A 17586-nucleotide genomic window follows, 5' to 3' on the forward strand; every position below is an offset into this window, starting at 1 on the left:
GGACCGGGATAGCAGATCATCCGAAGATTTGCACCGGACGAACAATTATGAATATGTCGTTGTCCTACTTTGACACTACGCTGCTGTCCCTGGTCCACAAACTTTCGACAAAATCCTCTCGGCTCTCCATTGTGATTTGATTTGATTTGCATGTCCAAAGGAATTGGTGCGTTGTAGAGAGCGACTCCGTAGTAAATGCGAAAACTCTCCGATATCATAATTTATATCACAAAATCGTCTACTTCTCAATTTACGGTGCTGCTCCAAATCTGAAACATGTTGACAAATCTGCAGCATGCTGACTGAAAGGAATATTCTGATGTAGGACACCAGCCAACAAAAACAAGAAGAGGGAATCTGTCCCATTGTTAATAATCAGATATGCCTGGATAATCGCAGATGGTAAAACGGTCAAACTCGAAAATTTTACTTTTTGAGGTAAATTCACTTTCCTGGTAATGTGAGGGCGCTCTTTCCAATGGTTCTATCGAGAAAATCCCATCATGTCTTGATTTAGAGATAATTTTCGCTATTTTGGTACTTTTTTTGTATTTTTCCTTCAGATTTAATGGTACAATTGACTATCTTTGAGTTAGCCCATTGTCGGTAATATCGTTTGGAGGTAAAACGAGCTATCTTTTACATGAACCTTTTAACATTCTTAATTGAGATTTTTGAATCATCGCTGTCAGATGGTAAAATGGTCTTTCTTCGAGTTAGACCAGTTAACCGCCACGTCGCACGGCCTTTCAGATGGTAAAGCGGTCTATCTCGAAAATCGCTGAAGAATGCTGTGCTTATTTGAGGTAAGATGGTAAAATGGTCTATCTAGAAGATAGACCATTTTACCATCTTATGCATGAGTGTGCCGTGCCGTGGTTAAACAGTCTATCCACACAAAAGTCTCATTTATTTCATAATTAGAACTCCAAATAAGTTCAAAATTCTTCAGTTATAAATGTTAATGGTGCTTCTTATTTTCCCATTGCAAAAAGTGCATTATTTCCGTCTCATAAAAAAATCTTAAACCTCTAAACTTTAAAGTCACTTTTTTCAGAACAGCAATTTTCGAGATAGACCGTTGTACCATCTGGCGGCCGCTGGGTAATCGCAATTGTCAGAACACCTGTATGTTTTAATTAGGATGCTCATATTCATTTGGCGGTGGATCTCGATCGTTCAATAAAAGAGTGAATCGCGTTGAATGTCCATCTCTTACATGTCTAATGGGTTCATATGATGACCAACGCAATCGAGACAATGGCTTCAGCCTCTAAGATAGCAGTGCAATTATGTCAATGCCTAGGGTCTATTCCAATCAACATTTAGGGGCAAGAAGAAAACGAATCGAAATTGTTTTACTATGATATATTACATATTTATTTTACTAACTTCATCGTGATTCAAAATTTAAATCTTTACAATCATATCCAATGTCCTTTTCAAAAAAGAAAACAAATTTAAGTAGGCCTATGCCACAAAATGAATAGACCGGCTAAGGCATAGACCCTTTAGTATCAATAATTCAAACAGATTGTTCAAACGTATGTTATCCTTCTAGGCTTGTATTCTGTAACTGTTCTCCGATAGCGTACCTGCACAAACCACATCGCTCCTTTAACACTGTTGCAAAAATACCAAGAAGTGCTTTCGCAGATTGAACATGGAACATTGCGTTGAGGGCACCCTAAAACAATTTGGTGTTCACAGAGTCATCAAAATCCGGTTTATGATGTAGGAATATAAACACATAGTTGAAGAGAAATTAAAAATAACAATGTGAGAGTAGTAAGTTCAATCTGAGTTCGAGTCTTATGCTGTAACATCAGTTTCAGCTTCCTGGAGCATACGTGGTCTGTTGAACCTCGGGTTTGGACTGTTTGGCTGTCCCCCCATGCCAGGTCGTTGTGGTCCCCCACCAAAACCCGGTTGTTGTCCCCCAAAGCCAGGCTGCTGCCCGCCAAAGCCAGGTTGTTGCCCCCCAAAGCCGGGCTGTTGCCCGCCGAAGCCAGGTTGTTGCCCGCCGAAGCCAGGTTGTTGTCCCCCAAAGCCAGGTTGTTGCCCGCCGAAGCCAGGTTGTCGCCCGCCGAAGCCAGGTTGTCGCCCGCCGAAGCCAGGTTGTTGCCCGCCGAAGCCAGGTTGTTGCCCACCGAAGCCAGGTTGTCGTCCACCGAAGCCAGGTTGTTGCCCACCGAAGCCAGGTTGTTGCCCACCGAAGCCAGGTTGTTGACCAGGGGGGATGTTTTGGCCTGCAGCTACCTCACAGACAAAAGCACGCATGGCAGTTGCCTCCACTAGGTCCCACTCTGGTCCAAGATTTGGTCTTTGACCTGGTTGTTGCGGGGTTACGTGCTGACGCTTCATGACGGGAGCCCTACCTGGAGGTGGTGTCCATGGGTTTGCAGGGTTAACGGGCCATCCACTTGTAGGCATACCAGGTCTACCACGACGGCCAGGAGGTATAACTCCCTGACTGGTGAAAGCAGCGAATCCATTTGGATAAGCAGGGGTACCATCTTCCCAGAATCTAGGGTTTTGAGTGTTCCATCCAAGCCAGACTTCGTTTTCCATCTGGTTGTCTTGCGAGAAGCTTGCCACCATTCGGTAGACTTCATGGTTCTCGATAGGGGACGATATTGAAGCTAGAGCACCCATTCTAGAGGGACCGTTTCCACAAGGAGTAACCATTTCACAAAACTCAGATGCCATACGGTAAGGGACGCGAATGTTGAAGTATCTGAATAAAGATAAGGAATATGATTGCATTATTTTTTTTTAATATGAATAAAAGTCATGAATATAACAGTATTGACACATATTATGGTTCCTTAATATCAATGATTGACTGCAATTTATCACGTAATAAGGAATTTATTTTCGCTAACATGGAAATATTTCTAATGACTGGTACTAGCCGTATTAATGAGTATTACATTGAACCGTCATTGTGGGGATGCCTTATCCAATAATAAGGAATCACATCAACTTTTGTTATGAAACATATAATGCACAAAACTTTACTAGGATAGGAGATTAAATTCTATTGTTACCTTTGATAAGGTCAGAGATGTCATCATGGTTGCTACTCTCATACTTAGGCATTTTCCTGATTTTCTTGCCCCAAAACCAATAAATGCTATAGGCCTATATGAAGTGCAAAATTTCTATTTGCTGTTATCCAATCGCCATTTTATTTTGACCATGCTGATGTATATATTGAATTAGTTTATTGAAATATCTCCGACTGACCGCCCAAAGTAGCGGCTTTCAAAAAGGGAATTTTATTCATGCAGATCTTGACAAATTACATTAGCGAGTTGCAGACTGTCATTCAAATATTTTTGTAGTGGTTGCTGTTTCTACATGATAATCCTTGGTAAGTAAAACCACTAATCGATTTATACTAGGGGTTATTAAAGGACAAGTCCACCCCAAGAAAAAGTAGATTTGAATAAAACGAGAAAAATTAAACAAGCATAACACTGAAAATGTAATCAAAATCGGATTTAAAATAAGAAAGTTATGACATTTTTAAGTTTTGCTTAATTTCACAAAATAGGTAGAGTCACATCCCGGTCCGTATGCAATTGAGGGAACTGATGACATCACTCAATATTTCTTTGTATTTTCCTATAAGAAATATTCAAATTTTCTCCTAATTGTCCGGTGAAAAAAAGTTTTATTTCTCCCTGAACATGTGAAATTATCATTGATTAACATTTTATGGTTAAGTCAAGTTGGTCCTTATTGCCAAAAAACTGTAAAAATTGAAATATTGTATAATAAAAAAAAAAAGAAATAGTGAGTGAGGGACATCATCAATTCTCTCATTTGCATGTGACTAAATTGTGCATATAACTATTTTGTGAAAAATAAGTGAAACTTTAAAATGTCAACTTTCTTATCTACATCCGATTTTGATGAAATGTTCAGCGTTATGCTTGTCAGATTTTTCTCTATTGATTCAAATCAACATTTTACTGAGGTGGATTTGACCTTTAAGAGTGTTAGGGGAACGCACACACGATTAATCGATTTTATTTATCTTCTTTTTAAGGTCACACTTCCAGTAAGCTTGTCTTTGTGCACATTCTTAATGGCTAAACTTGCAAGACCTTCAAAATATCTGACAATGTGCAACATTTACACAAATCTCTAATCAATGAATTTATTGTATCGACTTCTGACGATATTAAAGCTCATTAGCGCCCTCCTCCTAATGCCTATGAAGTCGCTTTTTTTACATATTTATATTTCTTCTCATGGAGCGGTGCTTGGAATGATAAAGAAACGAAGTTCTGCCTGATGAGAATTTGGGTTTAGAAAAAAGCAGAAAAATTGACGAATGTTGGTGATTTGGGGGACGAAATCCGTTAATTAAAAGTTATGACAGAATGTTAAAGTTTAGATTTTGTGACCTCACAGGTGGGCAGCTCCTCCATAGGTGTCTTATAAAAAAAGGCAATTTAATGAAGAAAAAATGCAAGCAATATTATTTGGTCGGGAGATATATAATCAAGCACATTATCTCGTAAACCCAATTATAAGAAAATATATTTTGTTCATCATGTTCCAGTAAAATTTGTTAAGTTATAAAATTTATTTTACCTGATATAATTGGGAGCTGCCCGCATGATATTAAGTTACACATTAAAACCTCTAATAGTTCATTGCTCTTAAATTCTTTGATGAATATTTTCTTTATTTTTGCTTCACCCCTACTATGCCGGTGGAGGGGGGGGGGGGGGGCTTGACATTTCGAGCGATATTTTCGCAACTACTCGCTGCGACGACTTGTGACTTTGTTTTGAGTCTCCCGCACCTTTTAACACATAATTTGTGATGCCCGGGTACGCCGTTCCAAGGACACACATAATATTGAAATCGCATGTCATGAAAAATTCTCACCCCGCCCCCCTGAATTTGTGTATAAATTCAATACAAATTGTCTTTGTCGCAAACGTATGGACATTTTTGCGTTTACTTGATGCTATGCTGTTTGTGATCGCCCACAAATATCTTCGATAAAACAATGACAGAACAAAACTCGAGAAACGAATACATAAGAAATAACCAAAACAATATAAAGTATAAGATATTAATCTGATATAACACATTTTTAAGTGGATATGCTTATAAAGAGTTTCTACACCAAAATTAGTACATTCGGAGGAGGCCTGCCATTTAGGGAGTTAGAGCAAAAAGTTTAATTTTGTATATCATTTACGCGTATATTATCATAATTAGAAGCAATTTTTATGAAATAATAATGACTCTTTTTTTTATTATGTCCCAGTCAAAGTGCGTAGCAATTTTCTGCGCGATCACGAGGCCGACGGCCGAAGACTGCGTGCACCCCCATCTTGGCCACTAGGATCTCCCCAAAAATCCTTGCCTTGTTAGAATATGCCGACGCGCACGTATTTCGCTATCCGCTTGCTAGATACGCAGTACCGCGCGTCCTCTAAACATGATTTCACCAATACATAGCGTGTTTACACTTAATCGGCAATTGGTTCTGAACCAATTGCCGATGCAGAATCGGCATTTGGATTGCGTTTACACATTGTTACAGCTCACGGTTCAGAACCGCGAGCCGATGCAAAAACTTGAAATGATACGTCATAATAAAGACAACGCTGGATCAGTGCGCTAACAATTACGTCACAATGGTAAAGTAATTGAAATGCGCACAAATTGCCGGTGCAGAATCGGCTTTCTGTTTACACGTAGTAAAAAAGCCGATTCTGCATCGGCTCGCGGTTCAGAACCTACTACTTTGGTGGTGCAAATTGCCGGTTCTGAACCGCGAGCCGATTCAAGTTACTCGCGTTTACACGCTATGAAAAAGCCGATTCAAATGCCGATTAAGTGTAAACACGGTAACAGTGATACTTTTACATCGAAAACAGACTGAAATTTGAGAACGACTCTACGTGTACGTCACACCTAAACTTTGTGAAACTCCCCTCTCCCTGGGAATGGCCAAGAACAGTTCACCAAAGAACTTAGAATCCTAAACTTTTCTCAGCCATGTCAGCGGAGACCTGTCCTGTTGACGGAGCCAACGCCATTCGGCCAAATAATGTCACCAAAGCCAATAAAAAGCAGTTAGCGTTGCGCATGCGCAAAGAAGAGTGTTCGTGTGCATAGATTAGCAATGTTGATCGAACTATCTTTCTTCAAACCCCAGTCGAAAATCGTAGAGGGACATGGACCGGTGACATGGAGGAGGCGAATCTAGGGCCCGTAACACAAAGCTTAGCAATCATCTTAGAACATAATTATTTTAACGATTGATTGCATTGACAATGATGTAGGCCCTATAATAATTAATTGTGAAAATCAAGCGTACGATTAATCGCAAACCTTTGTGTTTATACGGGAGTCTCAACTTGAATTACGGAGTCATGGGGTTGTCAAAGAACAACAAAGAATACAAGTAAGGCAAATTGGATATAAACAGTACGAATTATCTTTATTGAAGTCTTCATTCATTGTAAGGCGAGTGTTTATAAATATGAAAAAGAAAACATAGAAAATTAAGTTTGTCAATTATACGAAGGCAAAACACAATGTAAAGGCAAAGACGCCAACAGCTAATAAGAGTATATACTGTTACATGGTTTTCTGAATATAATGCACGCATCTATCAATCGCCGTAACGTAAGTAAATAAAAATATGTAAATTTAGATAATGTTTGCAATTACATTTGGCATCAAGTTAAAGAATAACATTAAAAACTTAGATCTTTCGGATTCTTTACGTCGACAACAAAATTATAGTAATTTCCGCTGGGAAAGTAAATTCCCAGATAGAATTATTTATCTTAAATTATAATTTCCTTAAATCAGAAATAGTTTTTATAGATAATCATTTTGAATGTCTCCTGGCTTTTGGCATAGAATCATTATTTTCCCCCAAAAAAAATCCAGCTTGTAATAGACCTTATGCATATGGCGTCATAATCTCATAGCGCCCTCCCTCAGAGGATATAGGAAAACGCGTAAACAGAGTTGTCAGGGTTGCGCCATTTGCAGATCACCAATACATGCGAGGCAATGTCTTTACCCTCTTAGCTTGCGGCGAGGCGATGTCACTGCATGAGGTCTATCTGATTGCGTTAGTTCAATTTATCGTTTAACGTGTTTACCTATAACTGAAATCGCTAATATCTCATGCAAATGAAGATGCGCTATGAACTGTAATTTAGCTGGGATTAGAAATAAAAAAAAAACTCTTGAAATTAGGTCTGAGTCATGCCCATAAACTATGGTAAAGGCTTAAATAGAATATGACGGACTGATTGAAATCACTTTTAACCATGTTAACGAAAAATTGAAAAAGGGGGTGGGGTATTTTTCAGTCTCTGGATTCACGTTTATCATTTTCTTTTTTTGTTGCTGAAGTTGCATAAAAGAACGATCAGACACTTCCATCATGCTCCTCTTTCTGAGAAAAATAAATCTCTTTTCAAGCGACCAATTACATACACCAAAGACGTCGACACAATAATATTCTGAATGAAGCAGTATCAGCATTTGTACAACTAACAAGATTACCCCTGTTAATGTTCGATCTTTGAGGGAAGCGGCATTGACCCAGAAGAACCTATTGGAATAGACGCGGCTGAGGTTGGTTGGGCTGGTTAGGCCTGGTGGGTTGGTTGGGCTGGTTGGGCGTGTTGGGTTGGTTGGGCTGGTTAGGATTTGGTGGATTACCAGTACCAGGTTGGTTTGGGGAAAATGAAGGATTGTTCGGAGTAGTTGGGCGGTTAGGGCCGAAAGGATTGTTCGGGGTAGATGGTCGGTTAGGTCTAGAAGGTGGTTGGTTTGGTCGGTTGCCAAAGTTTGGGTTCGTTGGTTGTTGTGGCACGAGTAACGACTGTCCTGCAGGAACTTCGCAGACAAAAGCATGTTCGTGTCCTGTTAGTTCCTGGATGTACCAGATAGGTCCCTCCATTGGGGGTATCCTCCTACCGTTTGGATCAACTCGCCCTGGAATTGTACCAAATTCACGTCGCATGACAGGAGCAAAGGCTGACTGTGCCGAAAAAAGGTTTCCTGGGTTTACAGGCCAAGCACCACCACCCTGAAACTGGCCGCCATCGAAAGCTGAGAATCCATGTGGAAACGCAGGGGCTCCGTTTTCCCAGTTGAAAGGAGAATGGCTTTTCCATCCCAGCCAGACCTCCCTATTCATTTGATTGTCCTGTGAGAAACTGGCCACCAGTTGGTAGATTTCCATGTTTTCTTGAGGAGACTTTGGAGCAGCTAATGAACCCATGACAGCTGGACCATTTCCACACGGGGTAACCATTTCACAAAACTCGTTGGCCCATTGGTATGCCAGTGGAATATTAAAATACCTGCAAGTGGAAGATATTATGGTTAAATAACATTAAAATGACATTATATTATGGTAATTCCAAAGAAATTCCTATTAACTCATACTGTGTATATCAATTAAATTTGCTGTATATGAGTTCGTTTTCTGCTTCTCTTAGACTGTTTCATATTTACTTTACAATTTGTGTACATGTATTGATGTCTGGACTAGAACCTGTCCTTTTGCCCAAGTTATAGATATACAATTTTGTTCATTTTCAAGTCAGTTTAACCATGGAAAGCCAACTGCGCCACAATTCATTGGTATTGACAGAGAAGATTGAAATAAGGTTCAACCAATTTTTAGACCAGTGTCAGATGGGCATAATGGATAATACTTGATATAATTCACATTATAAACCCTTACCCGAAGCTTGGGACTGACGTCATAAAGACATCAGGCAGGTAAACATTATGTTTATAAACTCTCATTAAGTGTTTGTGAATCATACTTTAAACATAAACATCATCAAACTTTAAATGAGACCGATGCAGGGACCGACTTAAGTTTGAAATCACCTAGCATCACCCAGTGTTCCCCTAAAAAAATACGCCTGGTTTATAAATTTGATCATCCACGTACAAGCGTAAGCCATCGCCTGAGAGCACTTTACTCGGGCCTATACGAACGGCGAACTTTATGACTCATACCATATGCTGCTTTGTAACTATAATGGTCTAACGGATGACAGTCATAATCAAAGTACTAAATCACTCTACTCTATCGAAGCATGATATATGATGAAATACTTTGACGCTTGCTTTCCATAGCGATATTAAATTATTGACCCATGTAGAAACTAAGAACATCAAAGATTTCTGAGACATTATATTATTGCCTGATGCAGAAACATCTTCTTGATATGATATCATGCTTGTAAAGAGGATGTCAGGGTAATACAATCATTTTCATTCAAACATGCTTAGCTGGGTACAGCCACATTCACGAAACCTTCTTCAAACTGACCCATTGGAAATAGCATATTAAGATTTAGTCGGTCTGGGATCGGTTTGCCGGTGAGGCTGAAGCATTAGATCGGATATTAAACATGTTAAATAGTATTACTGCATACAAGTGTTATTCCTGAAAATAAAGAAACACAGCTAACAAAATGAGATCTTAAAAAATGGACATTACAACAACAAAATGGTAATGGTTTCGATGACGGCAATGATGATAATAACGAAGGTAATGAGAGGGTTTACAAGATGATATTAAAAGAATATCAAATCAAATCATGTATATATATATTGTTTAATATACCCGTCAGAGATATATCTATATCGCACCTTCGAAAACGGGAAACGAAAACACACATTTTAACGCATTTAAGCCCGAACGCTTTCGATCTGTCGCATACAATTTAGTATTGATTGTAAGTTGCCATTATTGAACTTCGATGTCACTCGAAATCCAACAAAATCGAGATTTGCATTAACGTAACCATTGTCCAGAGGGGACCATTACAGGGAGAATATAGCCGTTCTCTGCCATGTCTGTGTCGAAAGAAAACACCCCGATCGCGCGGTGTAGGAAGAACGTTCCTCATTGTTCATTAGGATATGCCCGTAGATAATAACTAGCTCTACATGATTAACTTATTATTAGAGTTTGGTGAAACAGTTTCAAAAGTAAGCTATGGACAAACGGATAATTTTCTCGTGATTTTCGTTTTACATTTGGAAAGGGCATTTAATAAAATCCCTTTTACTGACGAGGTTTATCAACTTGATATTCATAAATATTTTCGGATGAACTTGGAGAAGTGTGCGTCGGCTTCAATGAGCATCTCTACAGCTTACCGAGAGAGGGCGATCATTTGGCTAACCCAGTTTTAATGGGTGAGCAGCATGACAAAATTTCTTTTGAATTGGGCTTGCCTTACAAAGCATTATGCGCCATGTTGGTATACCTATTGTATCCTGGTAGGCCGAACTCTCTTTATTCATAGCTCTTCTTGGAATGCCTTAAAAAATTAAGCGACCCGTGGATGCGACGCCACCAATAACAAAATAAAAATAAACATAAAATGGGATAGATGATAATGAAATAAGTGATGGAGAAGATATTCCAATGCGAAGAAATCATAAACAATATATACTTTGTTATGGATGTGTTTGTTATAGAAACATTTACGTGCATGGATAAAGAAAAACCCAGAAGAAATCGAAAAATCCTGCCATACTTTGTATAAAAGGTAGGTATGCTCCACTGGCGAATCCACGGGGCCGGGGGGGGGGGGGGGCACAGCCGGCTCGTGCCCCCCTCCCTTTTGAGAGCTACAATCAAAATTTGTGATGTTTTTTTTTCGTCGGGAAAACGTTCCCTCCCCCTTTGGAAAATTCTGGATCCGCCCTTGTATGCTCGTCTAAAACTCGTTTTAACTTTTCTCTTAAATAAAATCATTAAGGACATGAAACTCAATTACCGCAATTTTAATTCTGTTTCTGCCGCGTTTGAAAGGTGAAAATATTGAAACAAAGAGTTAGCAGAATTAGGCTTTGGAATGTGCTAAGGTGCAAGCGGGTAAACCCACAATATAGAATAAAAAAGAAAATAAAGTATACACAAATTGGTTGGCAGAAAGAAATATAGTGCTTAAAAGTAGCATTAACATCATGAAATAAGAAAAGGAATAAATCGCCGGGGCGGGACGTGGTAGAATGGGGCTGCCTGGTGGGCGGGGCTGTAAATAGAGAGCGGATAAGAGGATAAAAGCGTAATAATATACATTGTTATTATTAATGCTTATCACGCATCCCTCCACTAAATGGATGAAAGAGAAAAGCTGATAAATGCCTATGGGAATTACAAAAATGTCGAACAGAGGACAGAACCCCTTTCCTTCTCATTATAGTCGTCCTATACCACTCTACCATGACTTTTGACCTTAGAGAAGGGATACAGATGGAAGGGTTCTGTCACATAATCGGTTGCGTTTAAAAGATGCTTCTGATTGGTTTTTTTAAAAAAAATTGAATATGTATGACTAATTTAATAAATCAATTTACGTTTATTACACCGATGAAAATATAAAACAAATAGATTTTACAACCCTATGGAATAGTTAAATTAATGAATAAATGACTAAATAATTAACTAAATAAATACATTTATAAATAAATAGATGAATAAATGAATAAATAAACTCTCTCCGAAGTATGCCCTTGGCCACTTTTCATAAAATATAAGAAATGTGTAAAATATAGGATGGAAAATGATGTTGATGAGGGGTAGGGGTAAAAAGAGGGTAATTATGGTGAAGTGGATTGGCAAATGAGTGAATCTTAAAATCAATTTTGTTGGCATTTATTGTTTGTAATTTGACAGGTTTGAATTCAAGTAAGTCGAACTAAATAAACTAAAAATCCAGATTTAGTAAAATTAGATTTGTTGGAGCGAAAGTTAAACATTAAAAGAAATCCAGATTCCAAATTGAAGATAATACTCAGCCAATCAGATAGGTTGAAATAGGTCAATTGAAAGGAAAACGTCGCATACAAAGAACATACAAGCAACTGTTAATAAAGACAACAAGGCAAATGAAATGCAGAATACCAGGAAAAATAAAAAGGAAAACAAAACAAAACAAAATAAAACAGATAAAGTGAAATGCACAATACCAAGAAACATACAGAAAAAAAACAAAGAGAAAACAAAATAAAGGGAAAATGTGACAAAGTGAACTACACAAGACCAGGAAAAACACAAAAAATACAAAGAGGAAGGGAAACATCACACCAGACATGAGTAAAATTAACCGAGAAAGGAATTAAGAGTGATTATCTTACCTTTTAAGAGTAGGCGACTGGCATACGAAGGCCATCCTCGCGCATGCGTAGAACGATCTTGAACCCCTCCCACAAAAAAGTAATTGAGCCTTGAGCCCATCGAGCTGTGACGTCTATGCGTAGAACTATTCAAGTCTTCAAGACAACGTTTCATCTGGTGAATGAACTAATTTTGTCAAAGTCGTTGATTGTTTTTTGTTGTTGCTGTTTTTAATTCATAAAGAGGAATCTCTTAAAAAGGTGGACGATGATTCACAAATCATTGAGTAAAGGCCGTCAAAACAAAATACCAACAACATTTTGAAACTGGAAATATCTTCGAAAACAGCAAATCATTAAACAAAAATAGAGACAAATCAACAAAATAGAATTAACCTACTGGTTTTCTTATTACGTCATAGAGAACAACAGCCAAAAATAAAGCAAACAATTTCCTGGCAAGACGTTTCATGTTAGCTACAAAGAGAAAGAGAGAGATAAAGAGACAGAGAGGGGACGTGGGGGGCACTGGAATAGCGAGAGAGAAAAGAGGGAAGGGGAGCGATAATGTTCGATAAACTTGATTAAAAAACAATGGAGGAAAGATCATTGTTAGAGAGCCAACATAAAGAAACACACAAAATATATCAAGAATCTTTTTAGACGTTAGAATAGTTAGGTTAAAAAAGGTTATAAAGACTGAAGAGAAAAAAAAATGCGCTGCCATATCTGCACATTGTAGTATGAGAGAGAGAGAGTGAAAAAAAAATGGCGGCGCAAGAGTGAGCGATTCGAAACCGGAAGCTGGTATCGTTTCTTAAACGATAGCTGGATCGGCTCGGTAAAATATCGATAGTAGTCGTGACGATACCTCTTGTCTGATCGAGACCGATGGAAACCAGTATACCGGTACAATTATACCTAAATTTTGGCTCTGTACCTACATGTCTTTGGAAATAAAAGTTTCGTTCCAAAAGCGTCAATATATACATTAGTCGTGGAAAAAGGTTAGTGGCGATCATTTTGCTGCATAAATATGTTATAAATGTTAGAGCATGTTACTATGTCATTATGGTAGAATTAAGCAGCATGAGATATTATTTCTTGAGTGGAAATTGAAGCTGATTTTTTAGGGACATGCCTTTTTTAAATGTATTGGCATTTGGTGCAAGGAAATCGGTTAGTAAAAATCAACGAGGTATTTTTCTTCGGGTTTTAATTTTCATCAACAAGGTCAATGTGACTTCCTCCTTGCTATACTTTTTAAAACTTGAATCTTTCCTCAAAGCACTGCCACTCTCGATCCACAGAGTCACCTTGCCCGGAAGATATGATTTTGTGAGGGCGTCGGCTTTAATTAAAAATTCATATTTAAATACTGCAGACCATACACATTTGGTAAGCTACTTTATGTAATAGGTACGCAGTTATCACCGAATGCTGGTTTAATATTGGGAACTGGAAGAAACGGTTATCCTTGGGATAATAAAAGCTTTAAAATGCATAAACATACCTGTAACATGACGCACCGGAGCTACTCCGGACATAGTATGCAGGGCAGTCTTGACCTGTAGCAATGGCTACAAGACTAGCCAAAATAAGCAAAAGTCCCTTCATCGTTCCGTCTCAAACCTGTGGCAATCTGGGTACAATATTTCTTTCTTGATTCTCGGACTGAAGAAGAAATGGGATTGATGCATTCACAACCACCAGCAAACTCGAATGAAAGCCCTAGCCGTACCTCCGAACCTCGCGCACAAAAGGCGTAACCCTTCCCCGAGCTCAGTATTCCGATGGGGCGTGGTCGAGTAAGCTCAGGGCACGCCTCCATGCGCAGATGAAGTGTGCAGAAACCCCAAAGTGGGCTTTACACTTTTGACCAATGAGAGGGTTTGGTAAGATTGACGCACATCCAGACCTAGCCGGGGTTCCGAAAGGGAAACTTGAGTCAGGGGCTTTGGGATGAGCGCATAATTACCCATAATAAGTGTGACTTCCTGTAGGGGTGAGGGTGTGTGTAGGCGAATGTGGGTGTCCATGTGTATAGGGAATCTGTAATATACGGTGTGCATAACTATGGGGCCTCCTGAGCAATGTTCCTCATGTGGTTCAAGATATGCCTAGTTATATTCTATGACATACACCGACACCAAGGCTCACCCTAAAATCTCAGTTAGTACTTTAATTCCCCATACGTAATATGTGTCACCCAGTACAAGACTTTGCAAATGAAATAAAAAGATAAGACTGTAATATCTTTCCGAATTTATTCAAAGGTCACCAAAACTTTTGAATAGCATTTATTTCAAGTATTTTCCTTTGGGTCTTATGATTAGTATATTATCTGAAGGTCGGCAGCATTGGGAATCACAAAATTGTTGAGTTCAAATTATGACTCACTTGGTGAACAAAAAAGGTTGAAAATAATGTTGATACGTAAACTTTGGAAAACTGTAATAGATGTTTCATCATTTTTATTTAAAGATTTTTCATTAGCAATAATAATTCAATAAACATGAAAAAAGTCTATGATTAATGTAAGGCCTATGTAAGTTTATTTTGGATTATTTGGGTAAATTAAAGATAATAAATAATGAAAATATATAGATCATATAAAATTTGTATATCATAACTGTAAAGATTATACTGAGATTTATTATTGATCTTATAATTACTTATCTAAAGTAGAAATCGAAATGAAATTGTTCGTAAGAATTTTTCACTCGAGCTTTAGTAATATTGTGCTCATTACAGATAATGATAGTCCTAGTCTTTCTATTAATATTCCTCCTCATATACAGAAACAACAAAAACAGTAATATAAACTGTAATTTTGCTCCTAATGATAATAATGATAATAATAATGATGGTGATAAAAATAATAATAAAAATAATAATAATAAATAATAATAACAATAATAATAATAAAAAAAGAAGAAGAAGAAAAAGAGGAAGATGATGGTGGTGATGACGATGATGATGAAGAAGAACAAGAAGAAGAACAACAACAACATTGGCCACAATAATATCTGTTAACCCCCAAACTTTTTCTGTATAGCTGAAAGGAGATAATTAAGAAGATTTTTTAATAAGGCAATTTAAAATAATTGCTCACAAATTAGAAGAGTGATAAAGAAAAGGAAGAATAAGTATTCCTGAGAAAATAAGACATGACCTGTCTGGACTAAACAGACTGGTATTGATATCAACCTGTTTTCTCAAAAGTCGTCTAATCTTAGACTGTGGCCTAATCATGCTAATGTCTCGCCTTACTTCAAATGAATACTAATTCCAAACATTAGCCGCTATGCTAATCACACAGATTATACACAGGACACCCAGACATATACGCACACTCACACTCCCTCCCACCCCACATACCTAACTCCAGTTGCGTACACGTGGGAGGATTGGGGCACTTGCCCCCCTCCCCCCAAAAAAAAAAAAATATATATATTTTCTGCATATTATGTCAAAATCAATTACAATTTTTTTTTTTTTAAAGATGTCTAAATATTTACTCACTCGCTTCGCTCGCTTCCAGTTTAAAAAGAATGATTTTGCCGGTTCACCTAATCTGGTCCCGTCAAAAATTGATGGCTCATTACGTAACTTTCCAACACTCACACACACACACACACAATACTTTAATATATAAGCTAACTGATTATATAAGCTAACAATTGATTCAAGTGATGACCTAAAGACAACCAGGTCTTGTTTGAGACCATGTCTAAAGTCAATTTAAATATTTGTATGGCACGATGATGATTATAATGATCATTATAATGACATCATTAAGAATCAAATGATAATATATATACAAAAATGAATTATGGCTAGACTCCAGTTGTCTGTACGTAATCGATTGATTTAAAGAAAATTATCGACTAAACGTTTGCAATTTCGTTCATAAAAATATCGGATATAGTTCATTCTTTGCGCATTTATCATATATAGTTAAAACGATTAAAAAATATACGTTATTTAAAATATGCACTAATCACCTTTACCACATTATTTTTTTTTTTCACGATTACCTGAATACAAAAAACAATCAACATATTATGAAGAAACAAGATTTTTTTACAATACAATAATTTGTAACAAAATGTTTTGTTACTCTATAGTTGAGGGTCTGCCAGAAAAGCTTGATATGCGGTATTAAGTATGTGTTCATCATTTAATTATCATTTAATGCAGTCAATTAACAATAATTATTGGCTATGCCACGGAAACAATAGACGAAGAGGTTAATCAAACTAGGTACCCTTAAATAGCATAAAGTTAATGAAAGGGTTTGACATGGTTTTGTGATTGTATAATGGTTAATGATGAGATAGAAAGAAGTGTTCAGGTCGACTAGAAATAGAATTGAATATGTATATATATAAATATACATTGTAAACTCCACACATTGTAAACTCCTGAAGAAGACGGAGGACCATCGAAAATTTGAGTGAACAATAAAAACTTTATTGGCAATCAAAGCATTATCAACAGTTTTTGTTACCTTACTGAAGCCAGTACGTGAAACTTTAAGATATATGAGAAGAGAAACCTAATACTGATTTTGGTGTGGTGGTTATAGCAATGTTTATGAAGACAATGATAATAATAATAATGGCTATAACAACAATAATTATACAAATACTAGCGACCATAATGATATGATGATACTTATTTCAGTTGGAGCAACAGGGAAAGTTTACGTAAAAACAATCAAAAGAGCGCCAGCTATGTTTCAACCTGTTTTCTTTCATGCAAAGCTTTTGACTAACATATGTATTCCTCCATGTGTTCGTTTTTTCTTCTTTAAATTATGTATAATGATGCAAAAAATGATTTCAATTATGTTTATATAATTGCATCAACTACCATAAACAGTATACATATATTTCTATTTCTGCTTTTTTTTTCATATTCTAATTTTATGGAAAAGACTGTATGTCTTTCATTTCCAAAAATAATTATGATTAAGAGCTCAGTTGCCAAAGGGGTTAGGTCCATTTTTCATCAATTTTTTTTTGTCTCAATGTATAGATTTTAGTAGCTCTATAACATGATACCAAAGAAAAGTTGAAATTCCCATTAGAAAGTGAACAAAAATAAAATAAAAGTCACTTTTTTTCAAAAGGGATTAGGTCTATCTCAGTTTGGTTGCAAAAGGGGTTAGGTCCATAAAGAGTTTTTTTTTGGAAAAGAATATTAAAAAAAAAAATGAAGACAGGTAGATTTATTTTATAACCAATTTTATGTTCACATGGTAGGGTATCATGAAAATTTAGTTTCGCATAAGAATATTGCAATATGGGAGAATAACAAAAATATTTTCTTCGAGTGGACCTAGCTCCTTTTGCAAACCGAACTCTTCTGAAGTGCTGGGTTAGGTCCATTTTTCGCAAATTTTACTGTTTTTTGTCTCAA

At 37.1% G+C, this 17586-nt stretch overlaps 2 protein-coding genes across 2 annotated transcripts; both read right to left on the bottom strand.

The window, feature by feature from the left end:
- Nucleotides 1-1353: 1353 nt before the first annotated feature.
- Nucleotides 1354-6196, bottom strand: LOC135157868 (34 kDa spicule matrix protein-like). The gene has a single exon (XM_064114966.1). It carries the CDS (start codon nucleotides 2764-2766, stop codon nucleotides 1813-1815), a length of 954 nt encoding a protein of 317 aa, XP_063971036.1. The 5' UTR covers nucleotides 2767-6196; the 3' UTR covers nucleotides 1354-1812.
- A 263-nt stretch (nucleotides 6197-6459) lies between these two features.
- LOC129283192 (41 kDa spicule matrix protein-like) lies at nucleotides 6460-13898 on the bottom strand. Its single transcript, XM_054919027.2, has 2 exons — nucleotides 13673-13898; nucleotides 6460-8369 (listed from the first exon to the last, which is right to left on the bottom strand). Exons 1-2 carry the CDS (start codon nucleotides 13774-13776, stop codon nucleotides 7613-7615), a joined length of 861 nt encoding a protein of 286 aa, XP_054775002.2. The 5' UTR covers nucleotides 13777-13898; the 3' UTR covers nucleotides 6460-7612.
- Between the last annotated feature and the right edge of the window lie 3688 nt (nucleotides 13899-17586).

Source organism: Lytechinus pictus, unplaced genomic scaffold, assembly GCF_037042905.1.
Source record: "Lytechinus pictus isolate F3 Inbred unplaced genomic scaffold, Lp3.0 scaffold_20, whole genome shotgun sequence".
Taxonomy (NCBI): Eukaryota; Metazoa; Echinodermata; class Echinoidea; order Temnopleuroida; family Toxopneustidae; genus Lytechinus; species Lytechinus pictus.